The 16525-nt window shown below is 36.9% G+C and overlaps 1 protein-coding gene across 1 annotated transcript in view; it reads left to right on the top strand.

The window, feature by feature from the left end:
* Window positions 1–16525, top strand: part of EXPH5 (exophilin 5) — a 105078-nt gene that overhangs the window by 66736 nt on the left and 21817 nt on the right. The window contains exon 4 of the mRNA XM_051986939.1: window positions 16267–16315. Coding sequence (XP_051842899.1) covers window positions 16267–16315 — 49 coding nt within the window. The remainder of the gene's footprint in view (window positions 1–16266; window positions 16316–16525) is intronic.

The raw sequence follows: 16525 nt of genomic DNA, 5'->3' as shown, positions 1-16525 counted from the left end.
AATTCCTTGTTTTCTTTGTATCTTAGCACAGTGCACGGCATGTAGTAAATAATAAATGCTTGTTGATTAACTAGTGAATCACTAGGAGGAAAGTAAACTTCAAATCACCATATAAAGAGGAGTTGTCATTATAGGGTGTCACAGCACTTAGTACAGTGCCTGGCTTATATTAATGCTTAATAAATTCTTTTTCATTCATTCATTCATAATATAAAGGTTCCCTGGTGTAGCTAGTCAAACACAATTTTTCCTACTACTCTCTAAGCCAGTGTTTCTCAAACTTTTGACATATGTGTACCCCTTCTATAATTTTCATAATGCTGAGTACCCCTCATCAAAAAAAGGATGTATTTTAATAACAATCAAAATATTTTTTTGGTACATACACAAAATAATAATAAATGAAAAATAAAATTATTCATAATAAAATATAAATCCATGCCAGAAGGTTTGTCGCATGAGGAAGAAAAGCAATTGTTGGAATTGGCTTCAGATGGATTCTTGAAAAATAAACATAAGGAATATACTTTAACATCATTTTGGTTACAAATGCAACATGTGTATCCTGTTGTAACAGAAAAAGTTCTGAAATACATCTTGCCTTTTCCAACTTCATATTTATGCGAAGTTGCTTTTTCAACATTTGTAGACATTAAGTCGAAAAAAGGAACTGACTATTGGATGGGGAGCCGCATCTCAAATTAAAATTAACAACCAGGGAACCAAATTATGACAATCTGTTATCTCAGCACAAACAATTTCATTCTTCTATATAAAAAATAATCAAAATCAATAGGACTTACTAAGGCATATAACAAACCTTTCCTATAAGAAAAATCGCACAAAAGCTAAAAATACACAGGCTTCTGGAGAAGCCACTAACTATTAACATAGTAAGTTGTCTCTGTAACCAAGTGCGGTATATTCACACTATGTCATACCGGATCATCTCATGCTTCACAAGATTGTCTTGACTTAACTTATGAGAACGTAGAATTAGGCACAGCTAAGCACAGTGCTGTGCATATCCCCACCAAATCCAGTGCAACAGGTACCCCCATCAAGCTCTTCCTGTACCCCTTGGGGTACGTGTACCACACTTAGGGAAACACTGCTCTAAGCTAAGCCTGTCATTTCTAGAGCACTCTTCCTTCCTCCACCACACATCAATTCTCTGCCTTTTATCCCTAGCTCCTGATTCTCTCTTAACCAAAGTGGATTCATTGTCATTCACTGGAGGGATTTCATTCTTCCCTGTTTCTCTTAACTTTGCTCTAATATCCACTTAGAGGAGGCTGGGTAGTGCAATAGACAGATAGATCAGTAGGCCTTAGACATTTCCTGGCTTTATGATACTGGACAAGTTACTTAATTTGTTTGTCTCAGGCTCTTCTGTTAAGGGACAGGTCAATTCTCCGGGAGCCTCCACAGCTGTGGAAGCGTCTGAAGGAGGTGCAGGGCAGCCTTTATTGACACAGGTGTTTCAGATTCGGAATGAGATAAGTTGGACAGTAGAGGAAAGAGGTCAGACAACACAACGGCCTCTCGGTCTCCTTGTATCATCCTCTCATAAGAGAAGATCCATTCTGGGTTGGATCTCCAGCAGCCACTGTCAGGTGGCTCCTGTGTCAGGAGCTCTCCTGTGTATTCCAACACTCTTCCACTGTAAAAAATGGAATTAATAACTGTACCTACTGCTAAGAGTTATTTTGAAGATCACATGAGATAATATTCATAAAGTGCTTAGCACAGTGCTGAGCACATAGTAGGAATTTAACAAATATTTGTTTCCTTCCTTTCTATCTGGAAAACTCCTCCACTCCAATCTCTGAACCTCAAAATGCTATCCATTCTTCCTAGCTCTGCTCAGTTACCTACTTCATGAAGTATTCCTTCATAGCCTGAGCTAGAAATGGTCTCTCCCTCTGAAATTTTAGACTGCTTTCTTGAACTCTTCTCATGGCACTTATCACAAGAGCAGTGCTTTGTTCTGGAGTTTTTCATGTATAGTTCTCATCTTTTTTTTACAGGGACTGAGCTGATAGCAAGTGAGGAGGGGTAGCTTTGTAGGGTACTATTCAGGATGCCTTCCTGCAGTGGTAACAGCTAGTTAGGTTGTCTTAGGTTTGCTAATTGACTCAGAAGTTGACCAAAGTAAGTTTAAGATTTTTAATGATTGAAGAGCTCTCTCATCCATACTAGGAGGCCCAATGCATGCAGAAAGTCACAATTCAGAGAGAATAATAGTATAATATATAATATACAAGCAGGAAAACAAAAGCCACATCCAAAACTGAGATGTCAGAGATCTGGAAAGTGATAGAAGCTGCAAACAATATCAAGGCTTAGTGAAATAAGCCACTTGCTCCGATGGTATATTTCTGGATGATGTTTGAAATGTTGGCTGTGGGAGTTAGTTCCCAGTATGGCCTGGGTAAGTTGCCTTGACAAGGAGGCAGATGTCTCCATATAATAATAATGCTCCTAACAATTAGAGCTGTCCAAAAATGGAATAGTCTGCCTCGTGAAGTAATAAGTTCCCTCTCACTTAAGAAATTCAAGAAGTTGTTGGTTGAACTTTATTGGGATTGTTATAGAAAGGAACTGTGCTCTTGGTAAGAATTGGACCTGCTAACCTCAGAGTTCTTTGCCAATTCAGAGAGACTAATAATGGAATTAACTTTTAAAGTCTGGGTACAATTACTCCTGTGAATGAGAGTAACAAAGTCCAGTTGATATCAAGTCACAGTAACATTTCTAAGATATAGTTAGTGCTTTCTATGGGGCAAGAATATGTTGAGAAAGATTGAATAAAAGAACTGCCTTCCCCAGACTGTTCACTTAATTATGTCCCTTTAGTATAAGATTATTAGTTCTATGGCCTAGGAATGTATGCACTCTTAATGAAAGAAAAGAAGAATGACCAATATATATTGTACTGATTGAGTGGTGGGCTGTATAGAATTGCTTTAGGTTTTCATGGTCTGTGCAAATGGTGTCTTAGTGCTGGGTCGCTTATAGACAATCCTATGAAGGACTATTAGCCTAAAACTTATTTTATCCCAAGAGGGACTCAAGTCATTGGATCTCCGATTTAGAGGTAAGAGGGATCTTAAAAGTCATTGAGTCTGACATCCTCATTTTACAAATAAGGAAACTGAGACCCAAGCAGATAAAATCATTTTTCCAAGGTCATATAGGTAGTCAGCTGCAAAGCTGAGATTTGAATCCTCTGGCTCCATATTCAGTGCTTTTCCTTTTGTACCACATTGCCTCCATGAATCTTTTAGGGGCAAAAGAGTGTATGACTTCATCATTCAAGGCTCCTCACAATCAAATTTATATGTATAACTTTATGTACAGTTCTCAAACTTAGCATGTCCAAAATGGAAGTTATTTTTCCTTCTTAAAACTCACTCCTCCTACAAATTTCCTCAACACTGGTAAATGTACTATCATCCTTCTTGTCACCCAGATAGGTAACCTCAGTGTCTCTTCTCACCCACTTCACATATGTAATCCATTGCCATATCTCTGTTTCTATAATTGTAGCATTTTGATCCATCTCTCTCTTTCTCCTCACATAGCCAGCCACTTACCAAGATTAAGCCCTCTTAATTCTCATCTGAAGTATTGAAATGGCCTCCTAATCAGCTTTCCTGCCTCAAGTCCTTGCTCCAATCCATCCTTTCCACAATTTTCTAAGTCATGTTTCTAAAGTGTACATCTGGCCATGTCAACCAGTAAACTTCAGGGGCTTCCTATATGCCAGGGATCGAATAAAAATTCCTCTGTTTGACATTTAAAGCCCTTGTGCTTTACCATTTTACATTTCCAGCCAAATTACACATTTCTTATAGTTTTTCACACACACTTTGGTCCAACCAAACTGGCTTTTTTTCTCTCGTTCCTCACGTAGGGCATTACATTCCCCTTTCATTCCCCTGCTTTGGCTATTCCTCACTATGAGACTACACTCTTCTGTCTCTGCCTCTTCAAGGCTCAGTCAGCTTAGATGCTTTCTCCTCCATGAAGCCTTTCCTGATGCTCTCAGCTCCTAATGCCTTCTCTACAAAATTGTTCCCCTTACTATGTCCATATAGTTTTTCCCAGTTAGAGTATAAGGTACTTAAGAGCGGGAACTTTTGGCTTTGCATCCCCAAGGTCTGATATAAGCCTGCCACATGCTTGTTGATTAAATTTTAGGACTGTCTAGTTGAGTAAAGTTTTTGAGATCTCTTGGTCACTGAGTATCAGGGTCCTCTACCTTCTGACTTGTGACTAGGGAAGGATGTTGTCAAGGTCACTGCTTTTCTTAATCTTGTGGCCCTAAGTTGTTAGTTGCAAAATGAAAATTTATTGTTGGATAGAAATCAGTTTGCTAAGGGACTGACTTCTATAGTGGCAGAGTTCTATTAAGGAAATGGAGTTTTGGCACTGAGAATACTTTCTTGGTGGACAGAATGGTCATGGCAGCTGAGCAAGCTACCTAGGGCTATCTGCAAAGACCTTAGTTGAGGGAAGCTATTATATTGGGTATCTTGGTGGGGGCTGGGACAGCCCGAGCTGATCAGACCAGGTCAGGGCTTCTGGAGCTGAGGTTCCCAGGCTTAGATTCTTATCAGTTATCAGCCCGGATCTCCTATTGGAATTAACAACACTTCAAAAGGGTGCTTTTTGACCAGGATTTCTAATTGAATCAAAGGCTCTGGCCACCCAAAAAGATAACTTATCTGGGAGAAGATGCATTCCCCAGGAGGGGCTGAGACTCTGAAAAGGATCACAGATCAAAAGGAAATACAGTTTCTTAAAGGGAACACAACTTTAGTAAAGGAAACAGTTCCCTCCCACTTCATTATGACATATAGCTCACAGAATATAAAGCCTGCCAACTGTGTACCTGGCACTTCTGAGATAGATACCTCTCTAAGAGTATAAGTCACAGGGCAAGTGCAGATCTGATTTGGAAACAGGAATTTATTTGCTGAGAGATTTGCATAACTGTGAAATCATAAGTCTGGTCAAAAAATTCTTTATAAAAGTGTCATTTAGATGAACAAAGTAGATGTACTACTCAAAAATGACTGCGGTGTGATACTGAGGACATTAGAAGGTCCAGATAACATCATTCACAGTGACTATATCAGGTTTATAATATGTCCTTCAATTCATCCTTCTTCCATATGTGAACCAAGTTGTATACTCCTTATAGGGCCAACTTAGTATAAATCACAGCATATCCTGATCTCCCCCAGAGTTAATCTAGTTCAAAGGTATCAAATACATGGCCAAAGATGCAGCCCACAGCACTCCCAGATCCAGCCTAAATCAAATTAAAAGGTAATTGTGAAATTTTTAACATAACACATAAACCCACAACAAAACATATACAATATTGATATATGATTTTCTAAATCAATATACAGCCCTCAGGGATGCTTATTTGTTATTTAGTGGCTCCTGTTTCTATTTGAGTTTGTACCACTGGTCTAATAGATGAAGAATCGACAGGTTATAGATGATAATTATTATTAAGGGCTGAGGCATTGTAACTTTGAATTCATTAGTTAAAGAACGTGAGCCTGTGGAAAGTGGCATCTGTTCTACAACTTACAATTATTATTATTATAGAACTGCTTGAGACCATATGAGAATAGGTGATTTATCCAGGATGACATGGGTTAGAGTCAGCTCTTTATCTACTCCACCATGCACTCTATCTGGCACATAGTTACAATTCTCTCTCCTGAGAAGTCCAGGAAGAGAAGTAGGTAGTAGTTGAAATCTTGCTGAGGGCTGGTTTCAATGAGCCACTAGAAGGTCCTCTTTGATTCTAATAAAAAATAAAAGTGTCCCTAGAAAATGGAGACTTAGACATGAACACTATAGTGCGATGCGTGTTTTGGGAGGGTTAGGGTAGAGAGAAAGAGGTGTTGAGGTCCCAGATCTGGGGGTCTGAATAAGTCTTATAATTCATGGTAGTCTCGGGAAGGCTGTGCTGGTATAACCCTTCACATGTACAGTCCCTCCTAGCCTGACCCAGTTCAGGAATAGAGCAAAGGGTGGGGTGAGGGCTGTGCATGGGGCATCTAATACTCCGGGGGTGTGGTACTTTGGGTGAGGAAGTCTTGTTATACGGGGAAGGGCAGGAGCCGGTTCTTTTTGTAGTGAAGGGGATGGCAACAGGTCAATCAAAACTGCCTGAAAGAGCCTGAGGCAAGGGGACACCCTTGTATCAGAATGAAGCAATGAGGCAGCAAGGAGACCTGAAGGCAGTTAGAGCTAAAGTCCAAGTAAGTAAATGATTGACTGATAATTAAGTAAAACTGGAAAGTAGGTAAATCAAAGGAGATCTATGTAGTCAAAACTCAAATGCGGGTCCCTGGAGCACAAAAATACTACAGCAGTTTGTTATGCTTGGTGATGTTTGTTTGTTTGTTTTTTAAGTTTAACTTTGAAAGGGGATAGAGCTCTCTTCACATAACCTCCTCAACTGTTACCGCTGCTTCTACTCATTCTCTCCAAGTGTGGAAGCCCATGTTCAAGTTAAAACAGACGCTAGATGGTATTGTGTACTGCCCACGAGGGCTGCAGACAGTCTGAGCAACAGTGCTCAGAAATAAAATTTACACCATTGCTGTACCGAGTATAGTGGTATATCTGAAGTATACTGGCCCACTCATTGAATTATAGCGGGAAAGAGGGACCAAATAATATCAAGAGAAGTAGCGTGGTACAGTGGAGAGATGTAGGACTTGAAACCAGGACACAGAGGTTTAGCAGGGTGCTGGTTTTAACAAGTAGCTTTCCCAAAAAGCAGAACAAAGTTTTAAGTTTAATCTGCAGCACTATCATTTTCCTCATCACTTTTTTTTTTAAGTATAGACAACAAAATAATAAACCAAGCCCTGATTTGTAGCATGTACTAATTTCCAAGGTGTAAATGCTCACGAAGAATATTTAACAATTGTTTCTAGCCCCAAAAGGGCTCCAGCACACACTTGCCTAGATTTGAATTCTAGTTCAGATTCTTACTAACGATATTCATCTCCTAGAAGCTTAGTTTCATCATATATGAAATGGGATAATTGTACTTGCATGACCTCTCTCACTGATTTCTTGTAGGGGAATTACTTTATTAACCTTATTTTTCAAATGTTTTCTATTATTTCTGTGAAGAGTGATGCTCTCATAATGGAAATAAGTATCAATGGGCTCAGGTTTAGGAATAACCGTATCTAAGACTAAAGAACAGTTGTTATAGCTTCAACAGCTTTAGGGATAGACAGGGTTAAGAGGAAAGGAGTAATTTGATGAATGAGTTTTGATTTCTAAAGGTTTATAATGTGAGCAGTACTTATGGTAGGGTGGTGGGAAATCCTTTAATAAATGGGGTGATCAAGTTTGTACCAAGAAGTACTTGGAATGCTTGGTGAAAAAAGGATCCACATGATAGACTTAGAGTCAGGAAAACCTGAGTTCAATTCCAGCCTCATAAATAACTTTGTGACCTTGAGCAAATCACTTTTCCCGTGTCTACTTCTACTCATTCATTCTGTAAAATGGTTTTAATAATAGCACCTGTCTCCCAGGGATGTGAAAATGAAATGAAATATTTGTAAAGCATTTTGCAAACCTTAAAGTGTTATATGTATGCCAATTATTGTTATTATCATTATCATAGTATCACACTTGCCTACAATATAATCAATCAAGCAAGCAAATATTAAGAAAAAACAATTTTTATTAAAACTTAATTAATAATTAAATTAATTAAAAATTAAATAAAATTTAACTAAAATTGCACCTTAAAGTGCAAGTTTAGAAATATGAATAAGTAGGTATATTTAAAAATTCTAAAGAGTAGATAGAGGGTAACTACATAAAGGAGGCCCCTAACAATGGAGGGACTGGAAAAGATTTCCTGCAGAAGTGAGAGCTTAAGATGAATCTCAGGGGGAAAAAAAAAGGAGTAACATGTAAGACTGAAAATGTAGGAAGGAGCCATATCATAAATAGCTTTATTTCTACAGAGAGGAGTTAATTTATAGTTTATCCTGAAAGTAATAGAAAGCCTCTGGAATTATCTGAGTATATGTTGGGCAAGGTGGTGACCTGGTTATGTGTGCCCTTTACAGAAACTGCTTTGGCAGCTATGTGGAGGATAAATTAGTTTAGGGAAAAACTTGAGACAGCATGAACAATTAGGAGGCTGTTGCAATAAATAGCCCAAGAGAAGTGAGAGGGTTTGATGTCAGAGAGAGAAATGACAACAGTTAGCCAATGATTGGATATGTGCGGTGAAAGAGTGAGGAGTTGAAAATATGGTTAAAGCTATGAACCTGAGAGAACAGAACGATGGTTGTACATCAACAATGAGAGAGTAGTTTGGAAGAGGGGAAGGGTTGAAAGGGAAGATATTAAGCTATGCTTTAGACTCATTGAATTTGAGATGTTTATGTAATATCCAATTTGTGAGGTGCAAAAGGCAATTAGTGATGGAGCTGAGGATAAAAACTAAGATTATATGTAAAGATTTGAGAATCATTTATGTGGAAGTAATATTTGAACTAATGGGAGATGGTGATGTCACCAAGTGAGATAATTTAGAGAGAAAACAAAAGGGAACACAGAAAGAGTCTTGGTGAACTAATAATTATTGAACATGACATGAAGATACAGCAAAAGAGACTGAAAGGGTGCATTTTGATGGTAGAAAAACCAAAAAGAAAGTATCCAGAAAGAGAAGGTGATCAGTAGAATCAAATGTTGCAGAAAGGTCAAGAAGGATAAAGATTAAGAAGATATCATGAGACCTGGTAATTATGAAATTGTTGGCAAATCTATAAACAATTTTAGTTGGGTTATTCTGTACCAAGCCAGATTTCAGAGCAATTAGGAGAAAATGAGAAGCACAGAGGGTAGATCATTGTTACAAGGAAGAAACTGGTAGATAAGGAAAGATTAATTACTAGAGAAAAGGAATAATAAGAATGAGAGCAGTCTACTGAAGAAGATAAGAGGGGAAAGGCCCAAAGATACATGGTATAGATATATGATGGAGGAGTTTTCCATAGCATGGAAATGGTCACCTCTTCATCAGAAACTGGAGTAAAGGAAGATACAGTGAGGATATAGTATATATGGGGGAGAGGGAAGGGTTGATGTCAGAGGGATGTTAGAAAGGAGAAGGAGAGAAAAGAAGCTTTCAGTGAGTGACCTTAGTTTTTTTTTTTAATGAAATATAAGGGAGAGGTCCTCAGCTTGGAGGGGAGTAGGATATCCTGTGTTATGGCAGTCTGGAAGAGGAAAAAGAAGTTTTGGAACTATTTCTCTGCTTGGCCATCACGGAAAATATATTAGGGAGCATTAGAAGGATTGTCTTCTTTCTGTGAGGGTCCATTTGCAATTAAGTAATAGAAATGTGTAGTAAATGCAATAAGCATGGTTTCAGGATTTCTTGCAGAACCATTGAGTAAAATTACTCATTGAGTAGGACTGAATGGGGACAAATGGTGGAAGTGAACTAGGATTGGAATATGGAAGGCATGATCACTGGTAGGACAATAGAATAAAGGATACACAATAAGGATGAGATCTTCTGATTCAGCATTTATATGTTAGAAATTGCCTTTTCACTGGTCACTTTCAAGGCAGCAGAGTAATTTGAATGTTCTCAGAGAAAAAATTATTAGATAGCTTTTTTCTTCCATTCATCATGGCAAAGCTGAAGGAAATTGTCTCAACCTCCTCAGAGGGAAGGCTCATTTTTATTCCAGTTGTTTCCATCTTTAATTCCCTTGTGACAAATGAAAAGTCTAAAAGATATAATTTCTCAGTGATTAACATCAATTTATTAATTATAGCTAGCAAATATTTAACACAAGGATAGTCCTAGCTTTGGCTCATAGACCCAACCTGCCCCTGGAGAACAAACAGTGAATGCTCAGAAAGCCTTTGAGCAAGGTTGAGATTGGTAATCAGATCTAATTGGTTAACAATCAATGAGGAGGTGGTCAGTCTTCAGTTCCTCCTGCTGAGAACATGACTCAATTTTGAGACTCAGCTGCATTTAGAAATCTGAACACACACACACAAAAAATCCAAGTCTACCCAGACTACTATGGCTGACTTTCCCCTTCGTAAGCTGGCTCACCCTAAATTCTAATGGAAGGTCTCAAGAACAGGATATTATTATTATTTTTTTTTGCTGAGACATTTGGAGTTAAGTGACTTGCCCAGAGTCACATAGCTAGGCATTATTAAGTGTCTGAGGTCAGGTCTTCTTGACTTCAGGGCTGAAAAAAAGCCTTCAGGGCCGGTTCTCTAATCACTGCATCGTCTAGCTGCCCTTGGGATATTATTTTCTAAGGGCAATATTTTTGTCTAGACTAGATTCTCCTTGTAAGATCTTCTAGTTGGGTAGGGTCTCTCACCCAAGACCACAAAGCATGGACCTTGAGATTTGGGCAATCTCATCTATCAGCATGGCCTTCAGAAACTGGCTTGACTAATCTACAAAGATTTGTTTCTCAATTTGTTAATAGAAGAGAAAAATAATCATTTCTCTCACCATCCACATTTTGGGACATTCTGAAATACTCTTCATGTGTCCCTTTGTTACAATTCCCTGAGGCTTGTTCCCAGTATTCTCTTCCACCTTTTATCCAAATCACATAAATGGATTGCAATAACATCATATCTTATCACAGCACCTTTACTATAGGTTTGTGTTATATCCAAGCACTGTGGTAACTGAACTTTGATGCTTCAAGATAAGGTCATGTCCACCTGTGTCCAAGCAAAAGGTTTATGAAGGCTTTCCTGTAACTGTTCCCTTGGAGCATCCTCATTCTAGTCAAGCCCTGGACTAATATGAAGAAGCAGCTTACATTGCCTAGAACAACCCAGAATTTCATCAGAGTCTCTGGATCTGTCTGTTGATGTCGTCCCTTCTCTAATTTTGCATCCTTAAATACTGATGGATCCAGATGGTAAAAAAAGGCTCCTGAACAAAGAGTAAACTAAAGGAGGGTTTCTTAAACTTTTTTCACTTGTGATCCCAGATTTATAGGAATATACAATATGCAAATATTGCATAAATAAATATGCAAATCAAACATTTACTGATAAATCTTTTCATGACCCCACACTCAGTTACAGAATTGTAGCCCACACAATTTAAGAAGCTTTGGGCTAAAGTATTTAAAGAATTACTTTCTGTTTTCATTTTCTCTTAGTAGTCCCTACAATTTTTTTGCCTCCCTTTTGTTTTTCTGCCATTTTAGTCCCTAACTTAAAATAATCCCTTCTACCATTGCCCAGTATATTTTCCTCATTCTGTTTCCATTCACATAATATATTCCTCCATTAGACTGTAAACTCCTTGAGGACAGGAATAGCTTTTCTTTTTTTCTTATTCCTATCTTTAGCACTTGCTTAATAAATGTTTGGATCAGCTAGGTGGCACAGTGAACAGAGACTGGACTCAGGTATTATGACTCAAGGTCTTATAACTGTTGAATGAGTAGTAAATTAATGACCATAAAGGCAGTATAGAAGTTCTAGATATAGTTAACAACATCATTAGAATTTCAAAGAGAGTAATGGTAGAAACCACAATATTCATTCTACTGATGCTTTTGAATTTGAACTCTATAAAAACAAGTTTAACAGTGACTACTCTAATCCTGTTATGTAAGAAATAACAGGCGTTTTAAATGGAAAAACTTAAGGTCATGATGTATATAGATTCACAGTCAATGTTCATAATTGGTGTAACTAAAACTGCTAAGTAGCTGGTGATGTGAATTCAAGTAACATCAGGAGGTAGCAATCTATAGCAGAAAGAGAGCTGAGATTTGAGCAAGCTATTGAACTTTTCTGTGCCTCAGTTTCCTCATCTATAAGAAAGGAGAGAGCTGGACTATGTGTGATCTCTAAAGTCTTTCTCAGTTCTACATCTATTATCTTATGACTGAATTCTGTTTTAGCATCCTGATTTAATTAGTTTGTTTCCTATTTCCTTTACTATACATGTATTAGAGTTCTGTAGAGAGTGCTGAGTAATTAAGACCCACAAACTCTCAAATTGCATTAGATTTAGCACCAGTTTGCATTTTCAAAATTTCTCAATTTTCAAAGCTGAGTAAATAAAACATCATGAGCCTTCACGAAGAAAGTTTTCATAATAAACATAAATTATATTTTATCTTCAATAACCCAAAGATTTGTGATCTCATCATTCTGGAGTATTCTCTTCAAAGAGCCAGACTGAAATTCTTCTGTGCCTTAGCAGAAATACTGAATATCTGTGATTGAAAATATTTATCTTTGATTGTTGCCTACTAGTAATGGGCCTCTTCAAGAATAGCTAAACTGGACTTCACATCAATCAATGAGCAATCATTTCTTATGGTCCTACTATGTGCTAAACATTGTGCTAAGTGCCAGGAATACAAAAAGAAGCAAAAGACATTCCTTAACCTCAAGGAACTTACAAGCTAATTGGGTAGATGACATACACTATATAAAAATAAACTATCTGCATTTGATAGCCACAAGGTTGGTATCTGGCAGGTTTCCAAGTCATTTCCAGGCTACATGAGAAGATTGTAGTGGGGAATAAATATGTTATTTTTGTAAAAAATATATTATCCTGAGGGATTTCACAAAAGAATTTATTTCAAAAAAATCTTATTCCTAATTGTAAAATATACTCCTGTCTCATCTCTTTTGGAAAAAAAAAAAAAAAAAAAAAAAGACGGTAGATAATCCATCCTTCTGTGTAAAAATACATATACCAATAGAAAAACATATGCTGGGTTCTGACACTTGTCATTCAAAATCCAGGAATTGGAAGGGTCCACCAGGCCCATCTAATGCAACTCCAAACCTGAAAAAAAAAATCTCTCTGTACATTCTTTACAAATGATTATCAATCAATCAATCAATAAGGACTTATTAAGTATCTATTCAGATACCATGGTAAGTGCTGGAGATAAAATACGAAGAATGAAAAATTCCTATTCACAAGCTTACTTACATTCTAACAAATCTTTTTTTGCTCTAAGATTTCCACTGGGGATGACATAGCTGTTGGCATATATGTTTAATATTAGTATCACTTAACTATTTCCGGTAGCTTTTAACAAGGTGTCATTTCCTTCCTTATCTTCTTTCAACTTTACCATCTCATCTTTCTAAAATAATATTTCTTGGGATAGGGAACTGCAGATAAAATGTTTCAAACAAAATGTTGTGAAGAAGAAAGAAAATCTAGAACCACATTCTTGTAAATGGGGAACCCTCTACTTTTCAAGGAAGCCCAGGCCACCTTTGAATAGCTCTAATTTCTAAGAAATTATATCAAATTTCAATTTGCTTCTTTGTAACTTTCCCTCATTGCTCCTCATTTTGTCTTCTTGATCACCAAAAAAAGTCTAATCACTCTTCCTTATGGAATCCATACATTACTAGAAGACAATCACCATTATAGACTTAGAGGTAAAAGAGATGACCTTGAAGGTCAACTACTCAATCCCCACATTTTTATATATGAACAAACTGAGACCCAGAGAGGTTAAGTGATTTGCTTAGGATCACAAAGCTTTTAAGCAGTGGTTCTCAAAGTATGGTCTAGAGAATCCTGGGGATCTGTGAAACCCTTTTAGAGGGTCTACAAATTCAAAAATAGTTTTTATTTCCAACATGGTAAATGTCTATAAATATAATCCAGATAAACAAAAACACTTTGGAGAGATCCTCAATAATTTTTAATAGAATAAAGATACTGAAAACAAAAGTTTGAGAACCACTGCTAAGTATCTAAGACTGAGCTTTAAATTATATCTTCCTGATACCAAGTCAATCATTCCTCCCACTAAGCCGGGCTGTCTCATATCCTCATTGGACATTTCACATAACCTCTCGGTGCCCCAAGCAATGTCTAAGACTACAAGTGGCAGAGCAGGTACCAATTTGCCTTGGTAGACAGGTTTCCTTGTCAGAAATTCCCCATACCAATGAAATCAGTCTGGTTCAAAACAAAACAGCCCCACTCTTGATTCTTATTAAGTTTGCCACCTGCTAACACCCTAAGATCTTTTTCAAAATACTAACCATATTATACTTGACTAACTCAAGTATAGAATTTTACATTTATCCTTATTAAATTTCTTGTTAGATTTGGATCTTTTTGAAACCTTTCAGTAATATTAGCTGCCCTTTCCAGCTTTTCATTCTCTAAAAATCTAATAAGCAAGCATACCATCTGGGCCTTTCTTCAAGTCATTGATGAGTACATTACACAGTACAATCCTAAGCACAGATCCCTGAGACACTCAACTGGAGATTTCCTTTCCAGCTGGAATTATACTTTTAATATCTAGTCTTTGAAATCAGTCATTTGAGCAATTTTGAATCCTCCTATATTATCTTTGGTCTCCAAAGGACAAAACTGTGCAGTCATCTAGACCACATCTCTCCATCTTGTCCAAAAGAATATCATGACAAACTTTGTCAAATGTGTTGCTAAAATACAGGTAAATTTCATCTACAGTATTTCCCCTTAATTTCCACCATAGTAACTCTTCTTGTTGATTTGTTCTATTGTGCATTTATTCTTTGCTACACACTTGATAACCCATCCATCTTATTCATTCTCAATAAATATGGGGAAACTGTCCAAAATGTTTTAGTTGGGGTTTTTTGGCCTTTTTTAAAGGCATGTAATAGGCCATTAGGTGACACAGAGGATAGAATGGTGGGCCTAAATTCAGGAAGACCTGATTTCAAACTCAACTTAAGATGCTTACTAGTTGTGTGACTCTGGGTAAGTCATTTAACCTGTTTATCCTAGTTTTTTAAACTGTAGATAAAGATAATAAAACACCTACCTCCCAAGACTGCTGTGAGGATCAAATGAGATAATATTCATAAATTATTTAACTAAGGCCCACAAATTCTTAGCATAGTGCCTGGCACATAATAGATGCTATATAAATGCTAATTATTAGTATATTATTAATATTATTATGTACTAAGTCATGTAATATCTTTCTAGAATACAACTTCGGGAAAATATTTATTGATGGAGGCAAATGAAATGCTATTTTGCTTCTTGTTAATCCTAGGTTCATCTTACTTTGAATTAAATTTTAATTGCTATCTTTTCTTTTTACATTACCTTCATTACTCAACATAAACCTCTTCTTTCCCTTTTTTCAGAGAGTCTTTGCTTATAACAAAGAGTAAACAATCTGAGCTTGGTGGTGCTGGTTAGGCTAAAGTAAGTGGATTGTTTGAGTCTAGGATTTCTGAGCTGCAGGAGAGCAAAAGTTGATCAGGTATCTGTACTAAGTCAGGTACCAATAAGATGAGTCCTTGGGAATTTGAAGTCACCTGGCTACCTAAGAAAGAGCAAACCAGCCCAAATTGGAAACAGAACAGTTCAAAGATTCCATGGTGATTAGTAGTGGGGCTGGCTTCTGAATGTCTGCTCCCCTTCTGGCCTAGATGAAATAGTCTCAGAAGAAAAAGAAAAACATTTTTTTAAAGAGAGAAAAAAGAGAATTTAGCAAAATTAAGCAACATATCAAACCTAATATCATAAGCAAAGTTCCTTATTTCTTTAAAGAAACAAAGGAGCTGCATTCTTATATCTCCTCTTCAATCATTATAATTCTAAGGCATTCACTTTTTTTTGGAGGGGGGGAGATGGAGTTTTTATTGTTCTTTATTATTTATTGCTATTTATTACATTACCATACTAAGTACTAAGTATATGTAAACTAGATAAGATGTAGAGGGTGGAACTTTGGAGAAGTATACTTGAAAGAAGTATACTGGAAGCAAAACGTATTAACTCAGTGGGATTGATGAGACAATGGTTATCTAGTTTACACATACTTAGTACTTAGCATGGTGATGTAATAATTCCAAGTTTCCCATATAAGCTATTGTTATAGCCATTTTGTATGATGTTTTCCTGGATCTACTTTTTTCACTTTGTATGAATTCATATGTCTTTACATGCCTCTCTGTTCTTCAGTCCTTATTTCTTATAGCTCTGTGACATTTAATTATATTCATATATCACAATTTAACTATTCTCTAGCTGATAGATATCTAATTTGTTTCCAGTTCTTTGCTACTACAAAAAAGTGCTTCTATGAATATTTTGGTATCTGTGAGGTCCTTCTTTTTAATACCTGCCCTCCTCTCTAGATTCATCTTTAAAGAAACAATTTCAAATTCTTTCCACAGATATGATGGCTTCCCCAGAACATCTGTTGCTGTGAAAGGAACCCCAGAGGTAAGTTGTTGGCTGGCTTTTATGTTGAGTTGTCTTAAATCCAGAAAGTAAAGGTTATTTTCAGGGCTGTGGTGTAATGCTATCCAGAATTGATGTTATTCCTGGGCAAGTACTTATTCAAATAAGATTCCCCACAGCTCAGTTGAAAAACATTTACTCTACCAACCACAGTTCTTCCTAATGAGTCCCTGCTGCAATAGGTTTCTCTTT

This window comes from Antechinus flavipes, chromosome 3, assembly GCF_016432865.1.
Source record: "Antechinus flavipes isolate AdamAnt ecotype Samford, QLD, Australia chromosome 3, AdamAnt_v2, whole genome shotgun sequence".
Classification (NCBI taxonomy): Eukaryota; Metazoa; Chordata; class Mammalia; order Dasyuromorphia; family Dasyuridae; genus Antechinus; species Antechinus flavipes.
This window is presented reverse-complemented; position numbering and strand designations above follow the sequence as displayed.